Consider the following 22,355-nt stretch of genomic DNA (forward strand, 5'->3'; position numbering starts at 1 on the left):
AGTAAATTTTCTTTTTACACATTTTTCACATCAGAAAAAAAGATTAGGTTTTGTTTACATTAAATAAGTACTTTTCTGACAAATGTAGTAATGTAATGTTTCTAAATGAAATTTTAATTTTTCCAACTTTTCTTTGTTTTATTCAACTTATCTTAGACCATTTTGTTCAGAATTAAATTCTCTAAAAGTTTTGTGTTTATTACCATTTAACAAAGTTACTGTATGTCAACATAAAAAAACTGGTTTTTTTATCCCAATTTATGGGTTTTCACCCCTGACTAGTGAAAAACTACAGCAGAATACAGTTTTGTGATTTTATTCAATATTTCAAGGTTAAAATAAAAAGAAATCACTAATTTTGTCGCTTAATTAACATCCTAAAAATTTCATTATGACCTCATTTCATCAAGGTAATTGAATTCGAAGTGAAATCCTTCACTAGCTGTAACTTGCAAAGGAAGCATTGTAGGACATATGTCTATATGAACTTTTTCAATTATTTTCATGAATATAATAAGTTACGAAAGTCTTGGGAGAACTTTATGAAACACCCTCCATAAGTTAAAGGAATTTATCATCAGCATTGAACAACAATGGAGTATATCTTCTATTAGTAAAATTTTGAAGATATTAAATGAGATGTAAATTAAGATGCAGAATATTTTATCACAGTTATTGATGCCACCTAATTATATATTTTCATCTGTCTAAAATATTAAAAATCATCTGTCACATATATAATTTATATAATTTAAATCCAATTATAATCAGTGATTAATAAAGCTGTTTTCAATACATAAGATAAAGACAAAATTTTATTACCTTAGACTGTAACTGTTCAGTATCCTTCTTTTTCTTTTCTTCATTGGAACTATCACTGGAATGATTGTGGAGAGGAGGAGAAGGAGCAGGCGATGACGTCATACTAGTTGGTGTGCCATTGCTGTCGGTTGTCGCAGAGGAAGGCAGTCCGACTCCCGATAGCTCTATTTCATCCAAACCTATGATATCATCATAAATATATTCATTCTCTTCAAAGTCAGGATCTTGAGACGACTCTATATAATACTCCACATCATCTTTGATTCTTCTAATCTAAAAATTGAAACAAGGATGCTTTTAATACACAATCTTATTGTATAATATAAAAAAAATTTATCAGTTTTTCTTTTATCATCTGTCTAAAAAAGTCCAATCAACTGAAACGAATACGCAGGTGTTTGAAGCTGTGTTTATTCTACAGAGCTAGCTTGTTCTATTACTTACTGCTTTATCTTTCTGTTAACTGAATAAATAGAAAACTTACAAAAAAATAAATTAATTCTAATCACACTTACTTTTATTTACAAATTTACTGTTATTTTTATTTGTTTGAAAGTGAACTAGTCTTAATAGTGAAACCTACTCCATACATCAAGGTCAGATATATATTCGTTTTATAGTTACACAAGAATGAGATAAACTTGTACTATTTAACATGTATATTTTGTTACCACATATATGCCTAATTTAATACCGGTGGACGAACACAGACGTGCTGGTACAAGCATCACTCCTGCTGTGCAGATGACTGCACACTTCTCCCACCACTCTCAGGCTCCAATAAAAGAGCGTGCACAAGAGTGAATTTTCAATTCATTGTTGACCACCACCTGATGATGATGATGAAGAAGAGGAAGAGGAAGAGAAAGAAGAAGAAGAAGAAGTTTCCTGGCCAGCTCAACGTGAGACCTCCCGGTGGATGCCAACATCCCCACAACAGCAGGCCTGGCTGGCCCGCTGGACAAAGAGACTACCTTCCCACTCCAGCTCGCCGGGTTTCAATCGCCCTGTCTGGCAGACTCAGTAGTAGAAGCCCGCCCAGTGTGGGATCGCTCAGGGAGAACTGCCTCGGCCTTGCCGGCGAAGGACGACTGACATAGACCCGTCACACGGGGGGGGGGGGGGGAGCCACCACTGCCACGTTGTAGTGGGGACCCAACTGCCATTGAGGGGAAGCCCGGTCTGACTTCAATGGACAAGCCGCAACTTCCTGACTTCACCGGAGACCAGCTTCTTAACTCAACAGATCTTCTCAGAGCTAATACAAAAAACGGCCCTTTCCGACCACAAGGTTATGAATTACAAGCTGTTGAAGCCATTCGACGACAACAGCCCTTCTTAGGGCTACCATTAGGTTATTAATTACAATAATATGTTGAAGCCAATTGACGACAAAAACAGCCCTTTTCAGGGGTACCATAAGGTTAAAGTTCCATGTGCCATTGAAGCCATTTGGTGACATATATATATATATACTACGGTGAACTTAATTATTCTTACTTCAGAATTTTGTTTAAAACAACTGCACGGATTTTCTGACAATATTCTGTTAAAAATAAAATGCAATTTATTTATAAAAGAATGACTGTTTTATAGAAACTAAATTGAATTTGTTATATGCCAGATGGCTAACAGATTGAGATTATCTGTAAACTAAGCTTATGAGGTATCAATAGATTAGTTAATTTAAAATTTAATTTACAAAGTTCATTTTTGTGTTGACAAAAATTTAACTTCGACTATTTAAAATATATAAGTAGGATAAGAGAAGGACAAGATTTTGAGAAAAAAATAGTTTTCTGAGCCAAGTAATTGGATTGGAGGCAACTTCATTAATTAATTTTGCAAGCAGTTTTACAAGTGTCGCTCTGGTGCAAGCAGGATAGTAGTAACTGGATAAAAATATCTAAATATAAAAAACTTCAATGTTAAAAAAATTGCAAAAAATTATTTCCAAGTGAGATGAGGGTAGTCTCCTGAAATTGTTTTTGAAAAAGTCATGTAATTAATTTTGAATTAGCCAAGATTGAATCCAGCTGCAAGTTATAAACAGGTAAGGCAAGACAGACAATTTTTACACACGTATAATATCCTGCTTAATTAAATAAAAGACGTTAACTTACAGTGTGTTATAAAAAGTAAATTTCTAAAGTGAAAAACTATTATTACGTAGAAAAAAGTAATAAATCTTGGTAACTTCACATTAATAACATGGAAACAGAAAGATACTTTTCACTTTATTTTTACAACGGTACAAATTTTCTGCAATACAGAAATGAAAGAAAACATTTTACTACAGCAGTGGTTCCCAAACTTTTCCGAGTCATGATGCCCTTTTTCAATTAAACATTTTCCATGGGGCCTACCCTAAGTAAAAGTATAACTACTCGTAAGTAAGAGATAAACATAAATAAAACTCTTGTATCTATAAATTAATTATATATATATATATATATATATATATTAATTATAAATGTCTTGGTTCAATTAATAATAAAGCTTTTACAATATTTCACAGTGCCCCTGTGAAGAGGCCACAGCTCCCCCAGGGTGTCATGGTGTACAGTTTGGGAATCACTGTACTACAGAATTATATGGTTTAAAATGAAGTAAATATATGTTGTGGGTCAGTAGGAATCTGTTTTACCCCAGCCTTATGAGGTATGATTTGACAAAAATAGCACATTGTTTTTTTTTATGATACAGAATTTTAAAATTATCATAACTCAATATAAATGAATGTACTGTTTTTCCAGGCTTTAGTCTGGCACTGGAATACTATCTAGAAAAGTTAATATCAGACTGGTATTATTATAATAAAATTTTTTTATCAATATCTAATTAAAAAACTATTTAAATAAAAAAATTAACTTTAAAACTGAAGATACACATCAGTAACCAACAACAGATGGATTAAACAAACAATCAGCCAATTCACAGAATGGTGGACCAGAATTAAGTGTCTCAAAACATCCATTTCTAGTTAGAATTTATTTATTCTAAAAAAAATAAATAAACGTTTATAATCATGTAGCATACTCTCTCTGTATGGCAACACATGGTAACAAGGTTAATTGCATCTAGTAGTTATTACATATTTTTGTCTTATGTTTTATACTATTCTATACTGTTTTAGTAACTTTTATGACTATGAAAGATGGTTAATTACACATCCTTTACAATCTGATTATTCCATAATGCTTTAAACATTACAATGACGTAGTATCCTGTAAATTAAGAGTATGAAGTAAGAATAAATTCCATTGGTCAAACTACATGAATAAACTGGTTCCTTTAGATAATTTTAATTAAAAAAACATAGAGCATAATTTTATTGCTAAGGTGTTGATATTTATATACTAATGACTAGAAAAAAAATTACTTTTGGAAGCTCATATTCCAAAAGATACATAGAAATATAATTACATTCTATGGTTCTGCATCACCTTATGATAAATTTTATTTGTATAAAAGTTACACATGATTATTAATTTGTAGTAAAACGGTTAGCATTTAATAGTAGTTCTCAGTATTAGCTGTCAATTGCCTGAATAACATCAATTTTGATTTGTCAATTTAAGTTAAATGCACCCTTGATTTATTTTTTTTTAACTACAAACTGCATTGCAGTGAATTGAACAAACTGTAACAAACTTTATAAGAGATAAACTGTTTGATGACATCATCTTGCTTCCAAAAATAACTAAATTACATGAAATAGATATTCTATTTTTAAATGACATAAAAAAGAGGAATAAACTTGTATTTCTAATGAAATAATGATCTTCAGGTTTAAATCATATACTAATAGTATTATGAACAGTAAACGTCACTTTTATTTGAATTAAAAACTTTAGCCATGTAAAGCTGAATTAATAAACTGAAAATTAAAATAAATAACAAAACTGCATATTATAATTCAGTGCAGGTTTAGACAGTGCCAGAAATAATCACTAAAATAGCAAACTAACAATATCCATAAGCATTATTTCCAAGGACAAAAGACATCACTGACAGATTACTATTGAAAAGTTAGTCTAACCATATCACCATTATTCATTTAGTTTTCAATTTTTTCGCCCATAAATAAGGTGACTGAAGGAAATGAGACAAAAAATAAGTTTATAAAAACCAATGCAAAATTAAATATTAAGTAAACTGAGAAATGTAGATAGCTATACATCAGTTAACAGAATGGTATCATAGACAAATATTAGATTTAAAGATGATATACAATGTGAAGCAGTAAGGTATCTCACATGTAGCTGGTGAGAAAGAAAAGAAATTTGTATAATGTCAGGAGTTGGTTATGTCATGTCACAAGTGGAGGGAAAGATCACATAATCAGTCTGTTAGCAAGCAGTGGCTTGAGAAAGGAAACTTCCTCTCCATCACAACTCTATAAGATAGACAGTGGTCAGTGTTTTGAAATAGAAAATTTTATGAGAGACTGTTACCAATATGTTGTTCTGTTAACAGCTTGAGTTCTTTCTTATAACAAAATTTCATTAAAATCAGATAAATATTTGGTTGTAACTTTATCTCAAATATACTTACAAACCTTCTAATAAGTTTAGTTAAACACGACCTCAATTAAGTCAATCAATTAAGGTAAAAGAATTTAGCAATGATCTCAGCAATTTTTAAGATAACAAAAATAAAATGGACCTTAAATATGTTATTTATTTTTACTGTTGCTTCAGTAAAAATGTTTAAGAAATAGAAAACACAACCTACATTTCCTTCTTAAGCATAATACATTTTTCTCATTAGATGCTACTTTGATGCCTTAAAATTTTGTTTTAATTTTATTACAAATTCAAAATATTTATAAAATGAAAATATTTTCCCATATTATTACTGTATTTATAAATTATGTAGCATGTATTTTACGAGAGTTGTTGTGCTGTATTCAAGGCCAGTATTTATAGATAAATGATGCATACTTGAATTCTAAATAAAGAGAATTTCTCATAAAGGGCATAGCTCATTTATTTATTACATTTTTCACTGACTGTACCTGACTTTGTGGTAGTTATGTAAGTTTTAACATTTTTGAATGTAATGCAAAAGTTAGTTTCTCTTTTAGAAGCAAAATGATTTAGTTGGAAAAGAAGTTCTGAAAATTGGCATACTTTTACTACTTTTAAAGAACTAGGACAAAAACATTTGATTCTTTCATTTGAGTCCTGGGTAAGACAGTGAACTGCATCCTTATAAACTAATCAGGGAAGAGATGAACCTGTAATAAGAGGTTTCGAAAACTTTTTAGAAAAACGCCTAAAAGATTGTTTTAAATTTCTTTTTTGTGTAAGTTTTTGACAGTATGCAAAGTGAAAAATTTATAGAAAACCATATTAGACCATGAGCAGAGCACTGCTCCAGCATTAATTTAAAAAAAATCTACATAAAACTTATCATTCCTACCCATAATCAAGCATTATTTTTTTAAGGAAAGATTTCAGTGACATTATAACATAATTGTCCTTTGTAAAGCCAGAAAAAAATTCTATAAAAACTTCTACAAGTTAGCCTGTAAATTTAATTTAATTTCAGAATAAATAACATTTTCAGACAGTATAATTTTTATTATATTATATCTTATTACTAAGAAAAAACAACCAGAACATTACAAATTTCTAAAACAAAATGTTGCCATATTTGACATTTAAAAAATACTCAATCTATCTGCTTGTTACATACTTGCTACATATAACAACTATTTGCAAAATATGATTAAATAAAATTATATTTGAAATATCCTCTTTATGACTAACAAAGTATTTTAAATCTTTAATTATTTCACAGAATAAAATTAAGTTTGCAAAAAAATACTGCTCACTGATTAAAAATCAGGTTTATATCTACAACGTTATAAAACACTTACAAAAATATATATATTTAGATATATAATAATAAAGATAACAATCAACCTCAGAAGCTCAAAAGAAATGTTGTTTGCCCTCAAGATTTTGGTTTTGAGCTTCTGGACCACCTACCATATAATCCTGACACTAAGCAATTTTCACATTTTCTGGCCCACCGTAAAAATACCTCAAAGGAAATCATTTTTGTTCAGAAGAAGGTCATGAAAAATTGATTACCAAACCAAAAAGTTTCTTCAAGGAAGCAACTCACATGTTCAAAGATGAACAATTGGAAATAGGATATATTATTATATTTACAAGTATGCACATTTTATATATATATATATATGTGTGTGTGTGTGTGTGTGTGTAGGCAAATAAAAATAATTTTTAATTTCACTTAATTTTTTTAATTACCTTAGTATATATACATGCATTAATTATTTTATATTTTAACAGGATAAGAAGAAAGTATGTTAAACAAATGTTCTTAATTACTCTCAATTAATCATATATGTATGCATTTCTCCCTTATTAAGCAGCCCTTAACAAGACATTAACTAGTTGGAAACTGTTAAAAAAGTTTTTATATGCCAATAATTACATAAATTTTAAGAAAATAAAATTTTTAATTAACATGAACATATTTTAGCTGTTCTATTGTTAAGAGATATATGATAGCTCCATCCTCTTTCTTTCAGCTTATGTTTCAATGGTGCAATTTTATAACTTTTATGAAGGCAGAATTTTATTGAAAACCTCTCATCTTTTTTTATTCAGTTTAAAATTTCCAAAAAAACAAAACCCCCAAAACAGGTTTTTTTTTTTAATTTTAAGATATTGTTTATTTTTATTTTTGCAAAAAATAAAAATAATGACTATAGTGTTGAATAAATAATTCCTTTAGTAAAAGCATTTTTATTTTAGAAATTTATGTACCCGTACTGGTTTCTTCATAATATAATTTAATGTAAAGACAAGTTTTATTTACTTAACATAGCAAAGAAACATTTGAATGGACTAATTCATTTTCAGTAACCAAAATAATGTAACACTATTTTGGCAAGTGAAGAAAATTGAGTTTAGTCAGAGGGATAATTTAAGCTTTTAATTAAAACTAAATAAAAACTACATAATAAATTACCTGGCTGACTTCTACAGACATATTATCAAGCATTCTAAGCAGTGTTTCTAATTTTCTTATATGATACCTATGTCGATCTAATTTGTTTTTAAGGTCGTCCATTCTATCTTGTTTATCTTTATCCAATCTCTTCTTTTTACCAGCTAAAAGTGATTCAATTTCGGATTCAAATTGATCCAGCTGTAAAATTAAATAAAAATACGGTTTAATAAATAAATTAATCATATATTAATAATTAATTCATAATACAGTCTATTAGGAACATTAAAACATTCAATAATTTAATTATTAATGAATAAAGTAATACTGACTTTCTATTTTACTGGATAACACCTTTAATATGCATACTAATATTCATTTTTAATACCCCAATCTATCAGTAAATTAAAATAACAGTTTCCAAATTGTCAAAAATTACACAACTTCTTATAATGCTTCTTATGGAAAACTGCAAGACTAGTTTATTAATGAAAATACAAGTTTATTCTTATCTAAGAATATCTAACTTTTTCCCTGTATTAAATAATAGTTTACTAGTAAGATAAATAAATTACAATTTCTAATTATTAAAAACAAATTAATTGATAAAAACAGAATATAATATTGATTAGTAAATTATTAACATAATAAAAACTTAAAATCAAAATTTGTCTTATATTATTTTATAAATATTTTTTTCAATTAAAAAAATCTGATGTGGATACAATATGACTTCCTTGTACACCTATTAAATTACATATACACATTTAAAAAAAAAATTAAAAGTACATAAAATTTTATTTCATTTATAACTTCTGATATTTTATTCTGATATTATTATCGTAAAAATATCTTTACAATCACAGGTAAATAATTATTAATAAATCACTATATTTAAATTTAAAAAAAAAGGAAATGAAGTCTGATTTGAACTGATGTGCCTCCCCTTGTAAGATCCAAATATTTCATTACTTAAAATTCTATTTGGCTATAACTCTGGAACCAACAAAAATATGTACCAGTTATTACATATTGTTGAAAAGCTCTCAATGAGGGCTCATTAATGCAGCTAAGAAAAATCCAAATTTGTTTCGATTTTGGGATTTTTTGGACACTTTTGTCCAAAATTGTCCAGTCAATTACAATCAAAAGAGGTGGTGCACAACTATGTTACAACAATCCTAAATCCAAAATTTCAACATCCTACGGCTAATCGTTTTTGAGTTATGCGAGATACATATGCACATATGTATGTACAGATGACATGGCGAAACTAGTCAAAATGGATATTTCCGTTGAAATCTGAAATCCAAAATTTTTTGCGATTACAATACTTACTTGTACTTCATACCAATGCAATTAGCAATACCAATGATTCCTCTGTTATATATAAACACCAGGAAAATAGTATAATAAAAGTTAATTTTAATTTATAGCAATAAAATAGAACGGACTTACAAAAAGAAAAAAAAGGTCTTTTTCATTTTAAAATGTTTTATTTATTTTTTTAAAAAAAGTTATTTTCTTTACTTTTTTTAATTTAAGATATGATAGTTAAAAAAAATACAATAAGAATGCATAGAAATAAGTAGACTACTGGAATATGAAAATATATTTAAAATATTTCATAGAAAAAAAAATTGTTTGCAACAAAATATTGCTCACTTTATACATACCTCACCATCAATATATTAAATATATATATATATATATATATATATATATATATATATATATATATATATCAATATATATATTGATATATATTGATATATATATATATATATATATATCAATATATATATTAAACAGTTAACCTAAGAAGGTCAACAAAAAAGTTCTTTGCCTTCAAGATCAGTTTTGAGCTGAATTTATGTAGGTTTATTTAGGTATATAATTTACAGATATATTTATTTAGGTTTTGAGTTAAATAAATGAATTTTTTACAGTAAGCTTTTTGATTAATTTTTCTATGAATTTTATGAGTAAACAGGCTGAAAATCTGAATATCACCATAATCTAAAAATTCAATATTAAGCAATGATGACCATAAATAGAAAAACTTCTTCACCTCTGAAGACACTAAAAAAATCTTCCCCTTAGTTATCTAGAAAAAATTTACATGGAGCCATCAGAGGACATGAGATTTGTTTAAATCAATGCACTTGGTGTAGAGTATGATTTAAGCACTCATTATAATGATTAAATTTAAAACTTCTTACTTTTTGAAATCAGTTAATAAAACAGTCACCAATATTAATTATTGATAAAAGCAAGATCTACATGAAATTTAAATTAATTCTTATATTAGCCAGAAACCTGTGAAATATTATTGTTAATATATAGAATTATTCATGGATACTCAAATTTATTTCATTTTAAACAATATTTATGAACATATATTATTCATATGTAATGTTACTACTACGCTGACATCTGTGGTAGAATCTCAGCATTTGAAATTTTTCATGAACAAAAAGGTTTTAGACTATATTCTCAAACAAAAGCTTTAATTAGCATAAAATTCAAAATTAAATAAAATATGTATTAACTTTTGGCAAAAAACATAAATAATATAATTAAAGTGATTCAAGAAGAACGTAACAAAATTTCAAGACATGTTCTACTGGTGAAAATAAAGTAGTTCATATAAACATAGGTTAACAAATACTTTGTTAGCGAATGTTGGCTGGTGAAAGATTTCATTCTAATTTCTGTGCTTTTGGTAAAATTAAGCCAGAGTGTAATTATTGGGACCCAATTAAGGGATAAACTTAGTGGTTTTATATGGAAAAAATAAGTCCAAAACTGTATTTTTGGTAGTTTTAAAAAAAATTGGTATAAAGACAAAAGAGGGGTAAAAAACACAAACAAACAAACACACAAGAGGATGCACACACACAGTGATTCATAAAAAACAAAACAAACTTCCAGGACAAGTTTTATGGGTGAAAATAAAGAAGAAAGTTCATGTAAACATAAGTTCAAAAATGGTTTAAAAGTGTTGGCTGGCAAAATATTTTGCCCTGATTTCCACAAAATTAGGCCAGACTGTAATTCTTAGGACCCAAATTAAGAGGTATGAAGAAGATGGCAATAATCCAGTAGTATGTAAGCGCTAAAATATCGAAGCAAAGGTTCTGTGGCCTAGAATTTTCCTATATCAAAATCTTTTATAATATCCTTGTTGTGCAGCATTTGCATTTCCATTGCAGAACCCATAAACAAAAATTATGTCAAAATTATGTATTTTTCCACTGGAATTTATAATTTTAAAAATAATGACATACACATCTGTTCCACTGACTTATTTACAGTGAGGTGCACATTTATACAAATGCTATTTAATACAAAATACCTTTATTTAGGAAAAACAATCATACTTGTATACACAATAGGTCTGAAAAGTTGATGAAGTCGCATCTCGTACTACAACATACACATGGTGGAAGCGGTTTAAAGATGGTAGAGAGTCAATGGATGATGATGAAGGAAGCAAGAGGCTGTCAACAGCTATTCACAACAAAAATGTTGCTGAAGTGCACGCGCTCTACTTGAACAACCTCATCTTATCCTTTGGGCCACAGCAGAAGAGCTAAATGTCGGTAAATATGTGGTATGTACAATTCTAACAGAAAAAATGAACCCCCGAAAGGTGTGCTCTCGTTTCATTCTACACTTCTTGACCAAAGATCAAAGACAGGTGTGTCTTTCTTGTGCTCAAGACTTCATCAGAACTACCAATAGCGACCTGAAGTTTTTGCAAATAATTGTAACTGGGGATGAAAGCTGATGGTTCATGTATGAACCACAAACAATTCAGTGCTTGAATTCAATGTTTGGTTGAGTCCTAGAGCACAGAAACCGACAATAGTCAAGCAGCAAAAATCAAGAGTGAAATTATGTTGATTGCATTCTTCGACAATGGGCCTGATTCATCATGAATTTGTCCCAACTGATCACAACATGAATTCTAAATTCTATTTGGAAGTAATGAAACACCTGATGTGTTGCATTCATTGAACCTGGCTCGAGTAACGGGATCTGGGCAGTTGGACTCTCTTGCACGACAATGTCCCAGCATACATGGAAACAGTTTTATTAACACATTATTACATCGCAAATCAAATCACCATCTTATCCAACCCACCCTATTCACCCGACTTGCTCCAGCAGACTATTTTCTGGTCCTGAAATTCAAGTTGAAGATGAAAGGCCACTTTTTCAACGACATTCCAGCCATTCAAAGGGCTTACATCGAGCATTTGAACACGATCCCACAAAGTGATTTTTCCAAAGTGTTTGACGGGCTCTACAGACACTGCAATGAATGTATAAATACAGAAGGGTTCTATGCAGAGGTGAGGTGGCTGATGTGAGTAAATTCGTTTATCTTTAAATCTGTTTTTTTATTTAATTCAGTTTGGGAACTTTTCAGACATACTGTGTAATTTGTACCTAATAATTAAGATTTCCTCCTTTACTCTTAATCACTTCACATGCATGTGATTTCATGCATGAATTCAACAAGTGTACTACACATTTTTCTTGATTTCTTCATCATATTATTGTTTTAATGAAATCAATGATTCAATGATTTTGGTATAATTCATTTTTTAGCTGTTTTTTGACTATTACCCAAAGATTTTCAGTTGGGTTTAAATCTGGGAAGTTACCTGGCCATGGGAGTACTTCAATGTTTCGTTTTTTGAAAAGTTTTTCCATTCTTTTTGGCATATGGCATGGCATCATCTTGTTGGGAACATTCCGTTACCTAGTAGGAATTTGTTTTGAAGTTTTGTCACAACCCTTTCCTTCAGCATCTTGATATATCCATCACTTTTTAACAACTACTGTGAGTAATGAACATAAAAATGAGACTTGCCAAAAAACATAACATTTTTCCAGTCTTCTTTGTTCCAGAGTATATGCTTACCCCACAAGTCTCCTTTTTTTTGCAGATTGATCGTATAAAAAGCTGGTTTTTAGCTGGCCGATGTACTTTCTGTCCAGATGCAAGAAGTCGGCGTCTAACAGTTGTCAAGTGTAAATCTGTTTCACTGGGTACCAATTAATCTAAGACTACAGTAGATAATTTTGGATCAAGTTTTTCTTTTTCTCACTAATAACTAATCTTGTGTTGGGAGTAGGTGAAAAAGAACCAGTTTCTTTAAATTGTTTTAAAATAGCATTCACTGACTCTAGTCCAACACCTAACAAGTTATTTGTTGTTGAGTCATACTGGTATGCTCAGAAAGAGAAACAATTTTTGAATGCTTTCTTGAAGTTAAGCCCATTATTATATATTCAAAAGACACACAGAACAAAAGATATGATTTTGTAATAAAGAATGAAATAAATTTTCACAAAACACGATAACATGAAAATTTCTAAATCAAAGAACAATAACCTTACATTACACAGGCACCTTAACGAATGGGCGTGGTTAAGCAGTATAGCCACAACATAGAAATAAAAAATTCCCTATGTTCAGATTAATTTGCAAGCTGCTGTAATATTTAAGACTATTCAAATGCAATACAATAAAGCTGTTTATATTACCAACTTACAACATAGATTATTTCAAATAAATATGGATAAAATGAATTTTTATTTAGCTTTAATTATGTCTACTAAATTGTTTTATTGATGATTGAAAATTTTATTTTTTATTTTTTTAAATTTTGATTTATTTATTTTTCTAAAATATCTCATTCTTCAGTTTTGTGATATTGAAAACTTTGTTTCGTTTAATATCTAGTTATAACATTTCTTGATATCTTTTGTTTCATAAACTTCAGAATTTTTCATTCGTATTTAGTTTCTGAGGCTTTATTCATAGCACTTTATTCAGAATCAAATTCTTTTGTATTAAACAAAATATTTATGCCAAACATATAATAGTGTTTTTTATCACAATTTAAAAAAAAAAAACACAAAAATTACTGCGTCTTCTAACCAAGGTAATTTTTAAAACTGTTTCAGAATTGATGCATGTGAAAGGATTTTGAAAATTTTTTCTAGAGGCTGTAAAATTTGCATAGTTACTAAATGAATATCTATAAAAAGAAAAAAAATTATATTGAACATAACCTTTATTCATAGTGATAGTAGTGGCATTTACTAAAATAGCAATAAAACAACTCCTAAGATTTTTTGTAGCTTAAGAAAAAATTTATTACAATAAACAAAAGTCAGCCAGATAAAACAGACCTGAAAAGAGATTCAGAATTTTAAATTTATACATTATTTTCAGAATATATACCTGTAAATTTAGTGCAGCTATTGATGCTATAAGCCATGCACTGATCTCCTCTCTCTCCTTTTGCGCTGGGTCCATCTTTTGCGCTGCTCCTAAACCTTCTTTGGAGTAAGCTTTTGTCTTAGTTTCCCTCTCCACAACTTTAAATCTCTCCATTTGCTACAATTAAAAACAATGCTTTAAATAAAAATTTTTTATACAATTTGTCAACATCCCTTAGACATCAAGAAAATAAAAGTGCTATGTAATCAGTAAATTCAAAAATAAACAAATTTGTTTTTGTTATCATGAATTTACAAATAATTCTTCATTATGGGTTTTTTTTTATAAGAAATTCTTTTTTTTTTTTAGTTTTTACCAAATAACTTTTATTTCACAGACGCCAACCTCTGTAGTAGAAATCCTCTTCCATCAAATCTTCACTGTTTGTTATTTCTTCAAAGCTGAGAATTCATGAGTGTATGTATGTGTGCACTTGCAGCAATATGCAAAGTTACCTTTACTGTAGCATAAATGTGTACTTTACATTTAATGAAACTAACAAATACATAAAAGATTTGCTGTGCTTTACTCTTTTTATAATTTTACAACTTCTGGGAAACTATATAAAATTCTGGGAAACTATAACAAATTCTCCAATATACACAGTATAATGTACTGCGCATAATGTAAATACACAACTACTTGAAGTGGGTAAGAAATAGCCACACCAACCTGGTAAGTTTGTTCTAGGCTATTGAACTGTGCTGACAAACAAATACACTAAAGATCAAAAACCCAAGTGGAAGTTTCTTTTTGTCTTTTTGCCTATTCAAAATAAACTATATTATGTTGAATGAAGAAGGTGTGTTTGAATTGTTTGAATTAAGTATTATAAGTTATTTTTCAATTTCAAATATTACTCACTTTCACTGAATTCAATATTATTCACTTTTACTGTATTCATATGTGGAATAATTTGTAAAAAAAAAAAAAAATAGGTTGTACTTATAAGCAGAAAATTATAAACATTTTGAAACAGAAAAGTGAATTAGTAATGCTCGATAAAAATATGATTAGTTTATTATTTTATAAATAATTTATACATTTTTATCCTACAGGGAATATTTAACATTATTATAGATTATAAAAAGCATAAGGCACTTACTGTTTCGATGAGCTTGCGGTAATCAAGCAATGTACTCTTATCCTTAATCTCTCCTGAAGCAATCCAGCTTTTAATCTGATCTCTGAGTCGCTGGAGCTTTTTAATCTCTTTCTTGAGATCAGCCTCGTATTTCTCCTTCTGATTACTGTTAGTGGCATTATGGACTTTTTGCCAAATATCTTCGAACGTTTCAACACCCTCTGTCACTTTCTTTAAACACCTTTCTATTTCACCTGTAATTTAATAACATAAATTAAGCAAGAAAACAGTTATGCTAAAACAATTATAAACAAAACTACAGATATAAAAATTTAAATAAATGACAAAAAAAAGGAAAATGTTTACACTAAATAACATGGATACCTTCATTATGATCAAAATGTTTTGGAGTGGGACCACGACACATAAAATGGTAGTAGAAGTTGATGCATAACTATGTGGAAGTAACAGCATATGCTGCAAATTAAAACGTACAGTAAGAATAGATGAAAGTTTTTATATATGTACAAATATATGTGCATGTGCATTCTCTCTCTCCAACATAATGTTACAATTAAACCAATCCGTATGAATAAAAGGAGCAGCTATGTTTTTTCATGAGCACCAACAGTAGTTCAAATACAACATGATGTAGTTGAACCATCAAATAAAATACTACTGAAGGTCACACTCATGTCGTCAATGTTCCTCAAGCCACATTTGATTAGTAACCATTAAGTGCACTCCTCATCTCCGTCGGCTGCCAGTTACATCTGTTGCGCATAAACTTCAGTCTATGCACAACAGATGCAACTCTGGATTACTATTCTAGAGCTTCTGGGATTTGGATAGCTAAACTAACAGTTCTATGGGAAATATCCTGTGTAATACAACACACAGCAAATTCAAGCAGGGGTAGGTTTCATTCACGCTCTTGTATACTCCTTAAGACAAAGTTCTCCAAGGCTAGCTAGTGATTGTCAACTGGTCACTCTCTATTAGATCCCCTACCATATATTAATACCAGCAGCATTCATTGCCCTAGGATGGGTGTAGATAGAGGAAATACATGGAAAAAGACTAACTGAGAAATATACAGAATAAGACTACCATCTGTGTCACCAGCAATTTATTCAAAATTACTGAAGTAAAGGTGACCTAAATATAGCATTAAAGAATTCTAAAAGAAAAAACAGCTTGAATTACCTGATAGATCAAATTTTATTTGTCTATCAAACTGAGTGTATGTTCTTGTTTTGCATCACTGAATTTACATGTTCCTGAATACAGAAAACTAATCTCACAATCAGCAGCAGACATCTTAAGAATGATACTCCCACAAAAAAATGGAAACTTTTGTCAGTTCTAAACAAATTTAAAATAATATTTTTAAAAATCTCACTAAAAATAAAAAAAAGTAATTTTCAATTTTATATTTTTATATTTTGACTTCTTTAAGATGGCACTAAATTAAAAACATAATGTTGGTAGTAATTGTTTTTCAATATATTTATAAATACGTATTTTATGAGAACAAAGAAAAAAGGTCTAAATAAAGAATTAAAATACATAATCATCATCTCTTCCACTATCCTAGTGTTATCTAGGTCATCATTCTATGGATCAATGGGTGACCTGCCATCATTTAAAAATATTTAGTTAATTACTACATTTTTACCACCTCTCAAAAATTGAAATCACCTTTACACTTTTACATTTTTTTAAACAAAAAAAATAAATACTACAAAACATCAAATGTTTTCTCAAAACTCGAAGTTATTTAACTTTTACAACTTACAATTTTTGCCATTACACCAGTTTTGAACAAAAAGAAAATATGGATAAACATGGTACTTATAAATACAAGAGCTGCTCAAAGAGAAATTAAAATAGTGACCATGAGGAGAAAACATGTTTCAAAGAGTGGTAATACAGCATACCATCGTGTATCCCAATACTTTAGCCATCTATAATGATCAGTTTCAAGTTGATCGGTACAGTGAGTGTACATATGTGACTACTCACATAACATAAGTTAGATATTCGTCTACAATGTCCAGCATGGATAAAAAGTTAGAGCAACATTGTAATGTGAAATTTTTAGTGAAACTCTGGAAGAACTGAAAAGACACGTATGCATTATTAACTACGGTGTATGGTGAAGATGTTATGAACCAGGTGACCTACTTTTATACAGATTTGAATATTGGATCTTGGAAACCGATGTTCTTTGGTGATTGGGTTTCAATTAACTATACAACTCAGAAATGGTCGACCTGAGACTGTACAAGACCACACTTCATTTACACTAATACTAATCATCCTCATTCATCCTCTGAAGTAATTCTGATGGTGGTTCTGAAGGCTAAACAGAAAAAAGTGACCTAAAAATGCCCTAAATGCTTTATACCTAAGTGGTATAAAGCATTCGAGGAGGGTAGAGAGAGCATTGTCGACGAGCCGTGCCTTTTAACATTCCACACTGAGATTGGAAAGAATGCAGCTGCTGCTATCATCCGCGAAGTATGATGAATTATTGTTAGGGAGCTCACCGCATGTCTAGACATTTCAGCTGGCAGCACATTTTCGATTTTGCACGATGATTTGGCCATGCGATGCATGTCTTGCAGATGGGTGGTGCACCTGCACACACCGGAGGTAACTGCAACATCGTGTCTGTTTATCAAGACCTGTTATGTTTGGTGGGGAAGCAGACAAAGAAATGAATCGAATCATAACCGTAGTTGAATCTTGGATGTATCACTACGATCCGAAACTGAAACAACAAAGTTCTCAATGCAAAATGGCACAATCACTAACTCCGAAAAAAGCAAAGATGAGTTGCAGCGCCAGTTAAAGTTAAGATCTTCTTCAATTCCGAGGGATTTTGTACCAACATGCTATCCCTCAAGGCCAGACGGTCACGGAAGATTATTATTATAAATCAGTTCTGATCATGATGTTGCATCATTTTAAGAAAAAACTGCCACACAAGAACATTAACAAAATTTTACTGCATCATGACAATGTGCGGCCCCACGTCGCTCACACTGTAATTGATTTCTTGAATGCTCGCGGCATCGCAACTGTACCCCACCCACCGTACAGTCCAGATTTGGCCCCTTGCGACTTCTGGCAGTTTCCCTAAGTCAAGTTTCTTCTCAGGGGATGGAAATTCAAGACCAATCACGAGGTCATCAAAGCTGTGGAGGCGTGTTGCAAGGAGCTCGAGAAAGATGGTCTGGTGTTCATGTTTAAAGTGGCAGTAACGGTAGAAAAAGTGTATTAGAACTGAGGGGTGTTACTTTGAAAAAGAGCATGTAGATTTGAAAGACTGAATAAATATTTTTTATCATTACTTCTTGAACAGCCCCTGTATGTATTGCCAAAAATAAATATACGGTGTCATTTCTCAGACAATGCTCTGGAGCAATAAGTATTTGTTAGTTACAAATTATGAAAGTTCTTATTTTGTCATAGAAATGTTCTTAATTTATAAATCATAATCTAAAAGAAATTATATGAAAAAATAGTCTATTACCATTAATCTAGGCAACTAGACCTGCTTACAGCTGGTCAATACAATTTGAGCAGTTGCATATAATTTTATACAAAACTACTGATAAGTTATGTACAAAATTAAAACTTCCATTACATTATTTCAGTAAGGATTCATTTAAACAAAGACAGATCATTTTCTTATCCAGAAAAAAATTATTTACTCCCTTTTTTTTATATATAAAATTTCCAAGCTTCATACTCCAAAAATACATAATTAAGATAAATACGAATTTGAACTTTTTGCACTCATAAAATTCTGGATTTTCCTGCCCAGTTTTTATTTATGAAAGATTAAAAAAAAAGCACTGGTACTGATCTCATATTAATCAACAATTCTACAGCAGATATTCAAAAATATCTATACAACTGGAGAAGTGTTTAAATGAAAATTGATAAACGTTTTAAATAAAAAAAATGGATATTTTTATTTAAATGATGTAAATATTTTCACACTTTAACTACAGTGTTGTCTTAACTATAAGATTTCCAATTTGATTCTACACAACTGGAGATAGACAGTGACAGTTTTTACTCTGTGTTAGAAATGGGAATCTTCATTACAGACATGATGACTATTCTTGCAGATATTTTCTGTCTATGTTCATTACAGTTGAAAAATACAAACTAATAATAATAATAATAATAATAATAAGACATTATATTGATAGAATATGCAAATATTAATGAAAAACATATTGATGTAAATACTGGTAAAGAATTTTGAGATAAATTAATCACAAAAAATGAAGTACTGCATAAGTACTCATGGATGTAATGTTTTAACAAAGCAGGTGACACTATTGTATAATTTAAAAAAAATCTACGAACATGATTTAATTACTATTCTTATTATTAAAAATAAGTAGTACATATCATTATTGGCGCCAAGTATAGACTATCGGTAGGAAATTATATTTTCCTTTAAATATAAGTACATAAACAGACTGTGAAGATATTTTGTAGCACACTTTGCTACACTCCTGTGATTAACAATGATACCTGCTGGCAAAAAAAAGAAAAGTCTATGAGAGGCTGATCTCAGCAGATTCATTAATTTAAATAAAACAACAGCCAATAATGGGCAATTTCATTCTAAACTAAAATTAATTTGACATCATTCGTTCAACTCTTCATTTATGGAGTATAAGCTATCAATTTTGGCTAAATAACTTTAAAGCTATATTGGTTGACTACCAATTTTAGTACTTTATATATAATTTTGGAAGTATTTAAATAAAAATAAAAAAGCACCAGAATATCTCTTTGAAAAAAAAAATAACAGAATGGTTTATTAAAATTATACTTTAATTCAATAATTTTTTAATCACCAATGAACTAGAATAAAATATTCAGTTCAGCGCAATTTATTATAATACTGATGCACTGACATAGCCATAAACTTACTTTTTTTTCATGTTTTATTTTAAGGATTACATTTGATAATATGAAATAGATTTACACAAATAAATTAAGATTTATTCTTTACTGAAATGTCAATTTTTAACTGTTTATAGTATCTATTATAAGTAGGATCATTAAAAGCAGGTTAAATATATACAAGAACTTTCATGCAGAACAAAGTTTATGATGTTAAACATAGATAAAGGAATTACAAAAACTGTTTAGCTCAGAATAGAGTATATCTGAAACCATCAAAAACAAATTTTTGATACACAGTGTTCCAGAAGAATACTGAAAACTAAGGGATATTGACTAAGCTCCACATGATGTTCTAAAATGATAATAAAACCACACCTGCAGTAGGACTTAGAGAAAATAAGTTTTATTGGATTCCTCAATCTTCTGATAAAGATATAAACAATAAGGTAAAAAACTGAAAGGGATGAAAACATTAATTAAACAAAAATTAAGGATATAACAAATATGCTGAGATTAAATATTAATAAATAGAAGATAATGAAATATATTAAAAACCAGACTTGTAATTAATGAAAAAATGATCGAAGGAAATAAAAATAATTGTCAAAAGAAGGGGGGGGGGGATATAATTACGTAATATATATACAAAGGCTCTACTTTAATTAAATCAATTTTATGGTAACACTGAAGTATATATAAACACTATATTACTTCTATTGATTTTCTATTCATATCACATTCTTTCAGTTTTATGAAACTGATTATTTCATAAAATATCTAATATATACATTAATGCTATGTAAACATGTTCTGTATTTTAATAATTTATCATTAAACTTTAAATTATAAAATATGATAAGGTTTATTTGAATTACAAAACATAATGCATGACTAATGTCACAATACCATATTTTACTTTTTTACAGGTTACTAACCCAGTGAGAGAATTAAATTATAACTTAAAACTGATATGAAACATATTTTAAATAAGAAATTAAAAAGCATAAATTAGAAATGATACTCATAAGTCAAAATATAATTTTTGTATACACAATTCTACAAGAAAATGTGAAGACAAACCTGAATATTATAAAATAAACAAGCTAACTGCTTGCTGATTACCCCAGATAATGACAGCTATAAAATAGAAAGCTAATATTTTTCTAAAATTTCAAGAAAAAATTTAGAAAATGTCCATTATAAGAGAATAAAAACAATTATAATTGCTGATAACAAATATAAATAATCCATACTAAAATAAATACGAAATTTAACTCAATAATAGAAATTAAATAAAAATTCAACTCAAAAATTACTTTTAAAATGAAAGTTGATTCAATCAATACGTATCATTCGAAGCACCATTCATTATAAATTTCATTAACAGCAAAATTACTTTATAATTTTTCAAATAATTATAAACATTGTGTAATATCATTTCTAACCATTAAATCTTTTAGTCAATTTGATTTGTACCAGTTAGCTGGTTATGTTAAGAGCATAAATTTAGTATTATCACTAACACATAAAAACAATGTCACATACTGACAATACAATAACATCCTTCATATAAAAAAATGATTAGTAATGGATGTAGACAGATATAGATGCTAGATTACATTTATATTTGGGATGTTATCAAAAATTTATTTATATACTCATAAATCTTATACTCAAATGATGTTTAAGTAAACGGAGTGTTATAGTTTATATATTAACTAGTTTATATATATATATATATATATATATATATATATATATATATATATACTAGTATACAGAAAATTTATATCCAAAATGTATAAAAATAAATACATAATAAATGGAAACTATTAAATGACAAAATCGGTTTAAACAGAATATTCTTAATAATTGAAGTCATGCATTAGGTTAATACACATATAAAAACTTGGGAGGGAAAAATTCTTAATGGGGTAACAGACATTCTAACCTGGGTTTGCTGGAACAGAGTATAGGCGAACCATCGCCTTTGTCTCCCCAGCTACCACAGCTCCTATAAATATTAAGAATGTTAGAAAATTCAAAAAAAGAAAAAACCAAAGTTTACAAAAACCCATATGTACTGTCTAAACTATATTATACATGTATATATATATATATATATATATATATATATATATATATATATATATGGTCATATATTTAAAAAAGTAACAATTTTTTTTAATAACTATAAGCTTTTCATAAAATACA

The 22,355-nt window shown here is 29.0% G+C and overlaps 1 protein-coding gene across 2 annotated transcripts in view; it reads right to left on the reverse strand.

Annotated features, from left to right (window-relative positions):
* Not3 (CCR4-associated factor Not3) overlaps positions 1 to 22,355 on the reverse strand; it is a 55,788-nt gene that overhangs the window by 12,761 nt on the left and 20,672 nt on the right. The window contains exons 1-5 of one of the 2 annotated variants that reach the window (XM_075364280.1): positions 22,093 to 22,136; positions 15,222 to 15,454; positions 14,078 to 14,233; positions 7,834 to 8,013; positions 823 to 1,095 (exon numbers count right to left, since the gene is read on the reverse strand). In XM_075364280.1, coding sequence (XP_075220395.1) covers positions 823 to 1,095; positions 7,834 to 8,013; positions 14,078 to 14,233; positions 15,222 to 15,454; positions 22,093 to 22,126 — 876 coding nt within the window. In that variant the 5' untranslated portion in view covers positions 22,127 to 22,136. Of the gene's footprint in view, positions 1 to 822; positions 1,096 to 7,833; positions 8,014 to 14,077; positions 14,234 to 15,221; positions 15,455 to 22,092; positions 22,137 to 22,355 lie in introns of those variants that run through there. The other variant, XM_075364281.1, reaches the window with a different exon arrangement.

This window comes from Lycorma delicatula, chromosome 4 (genome assembly GCF_047948215.1).
Source record: "Lycorma delicatula isolate Av1 chromosome 4, ASM4794821v1, whole genome shotgun sequence".
NCBI classification, from domain to species: Eukaryota; Metazoa; Arthropoda; class Insecta; order Hemiptera; family Fulgoridae; genus Lycorma; species Lycorma delicatula.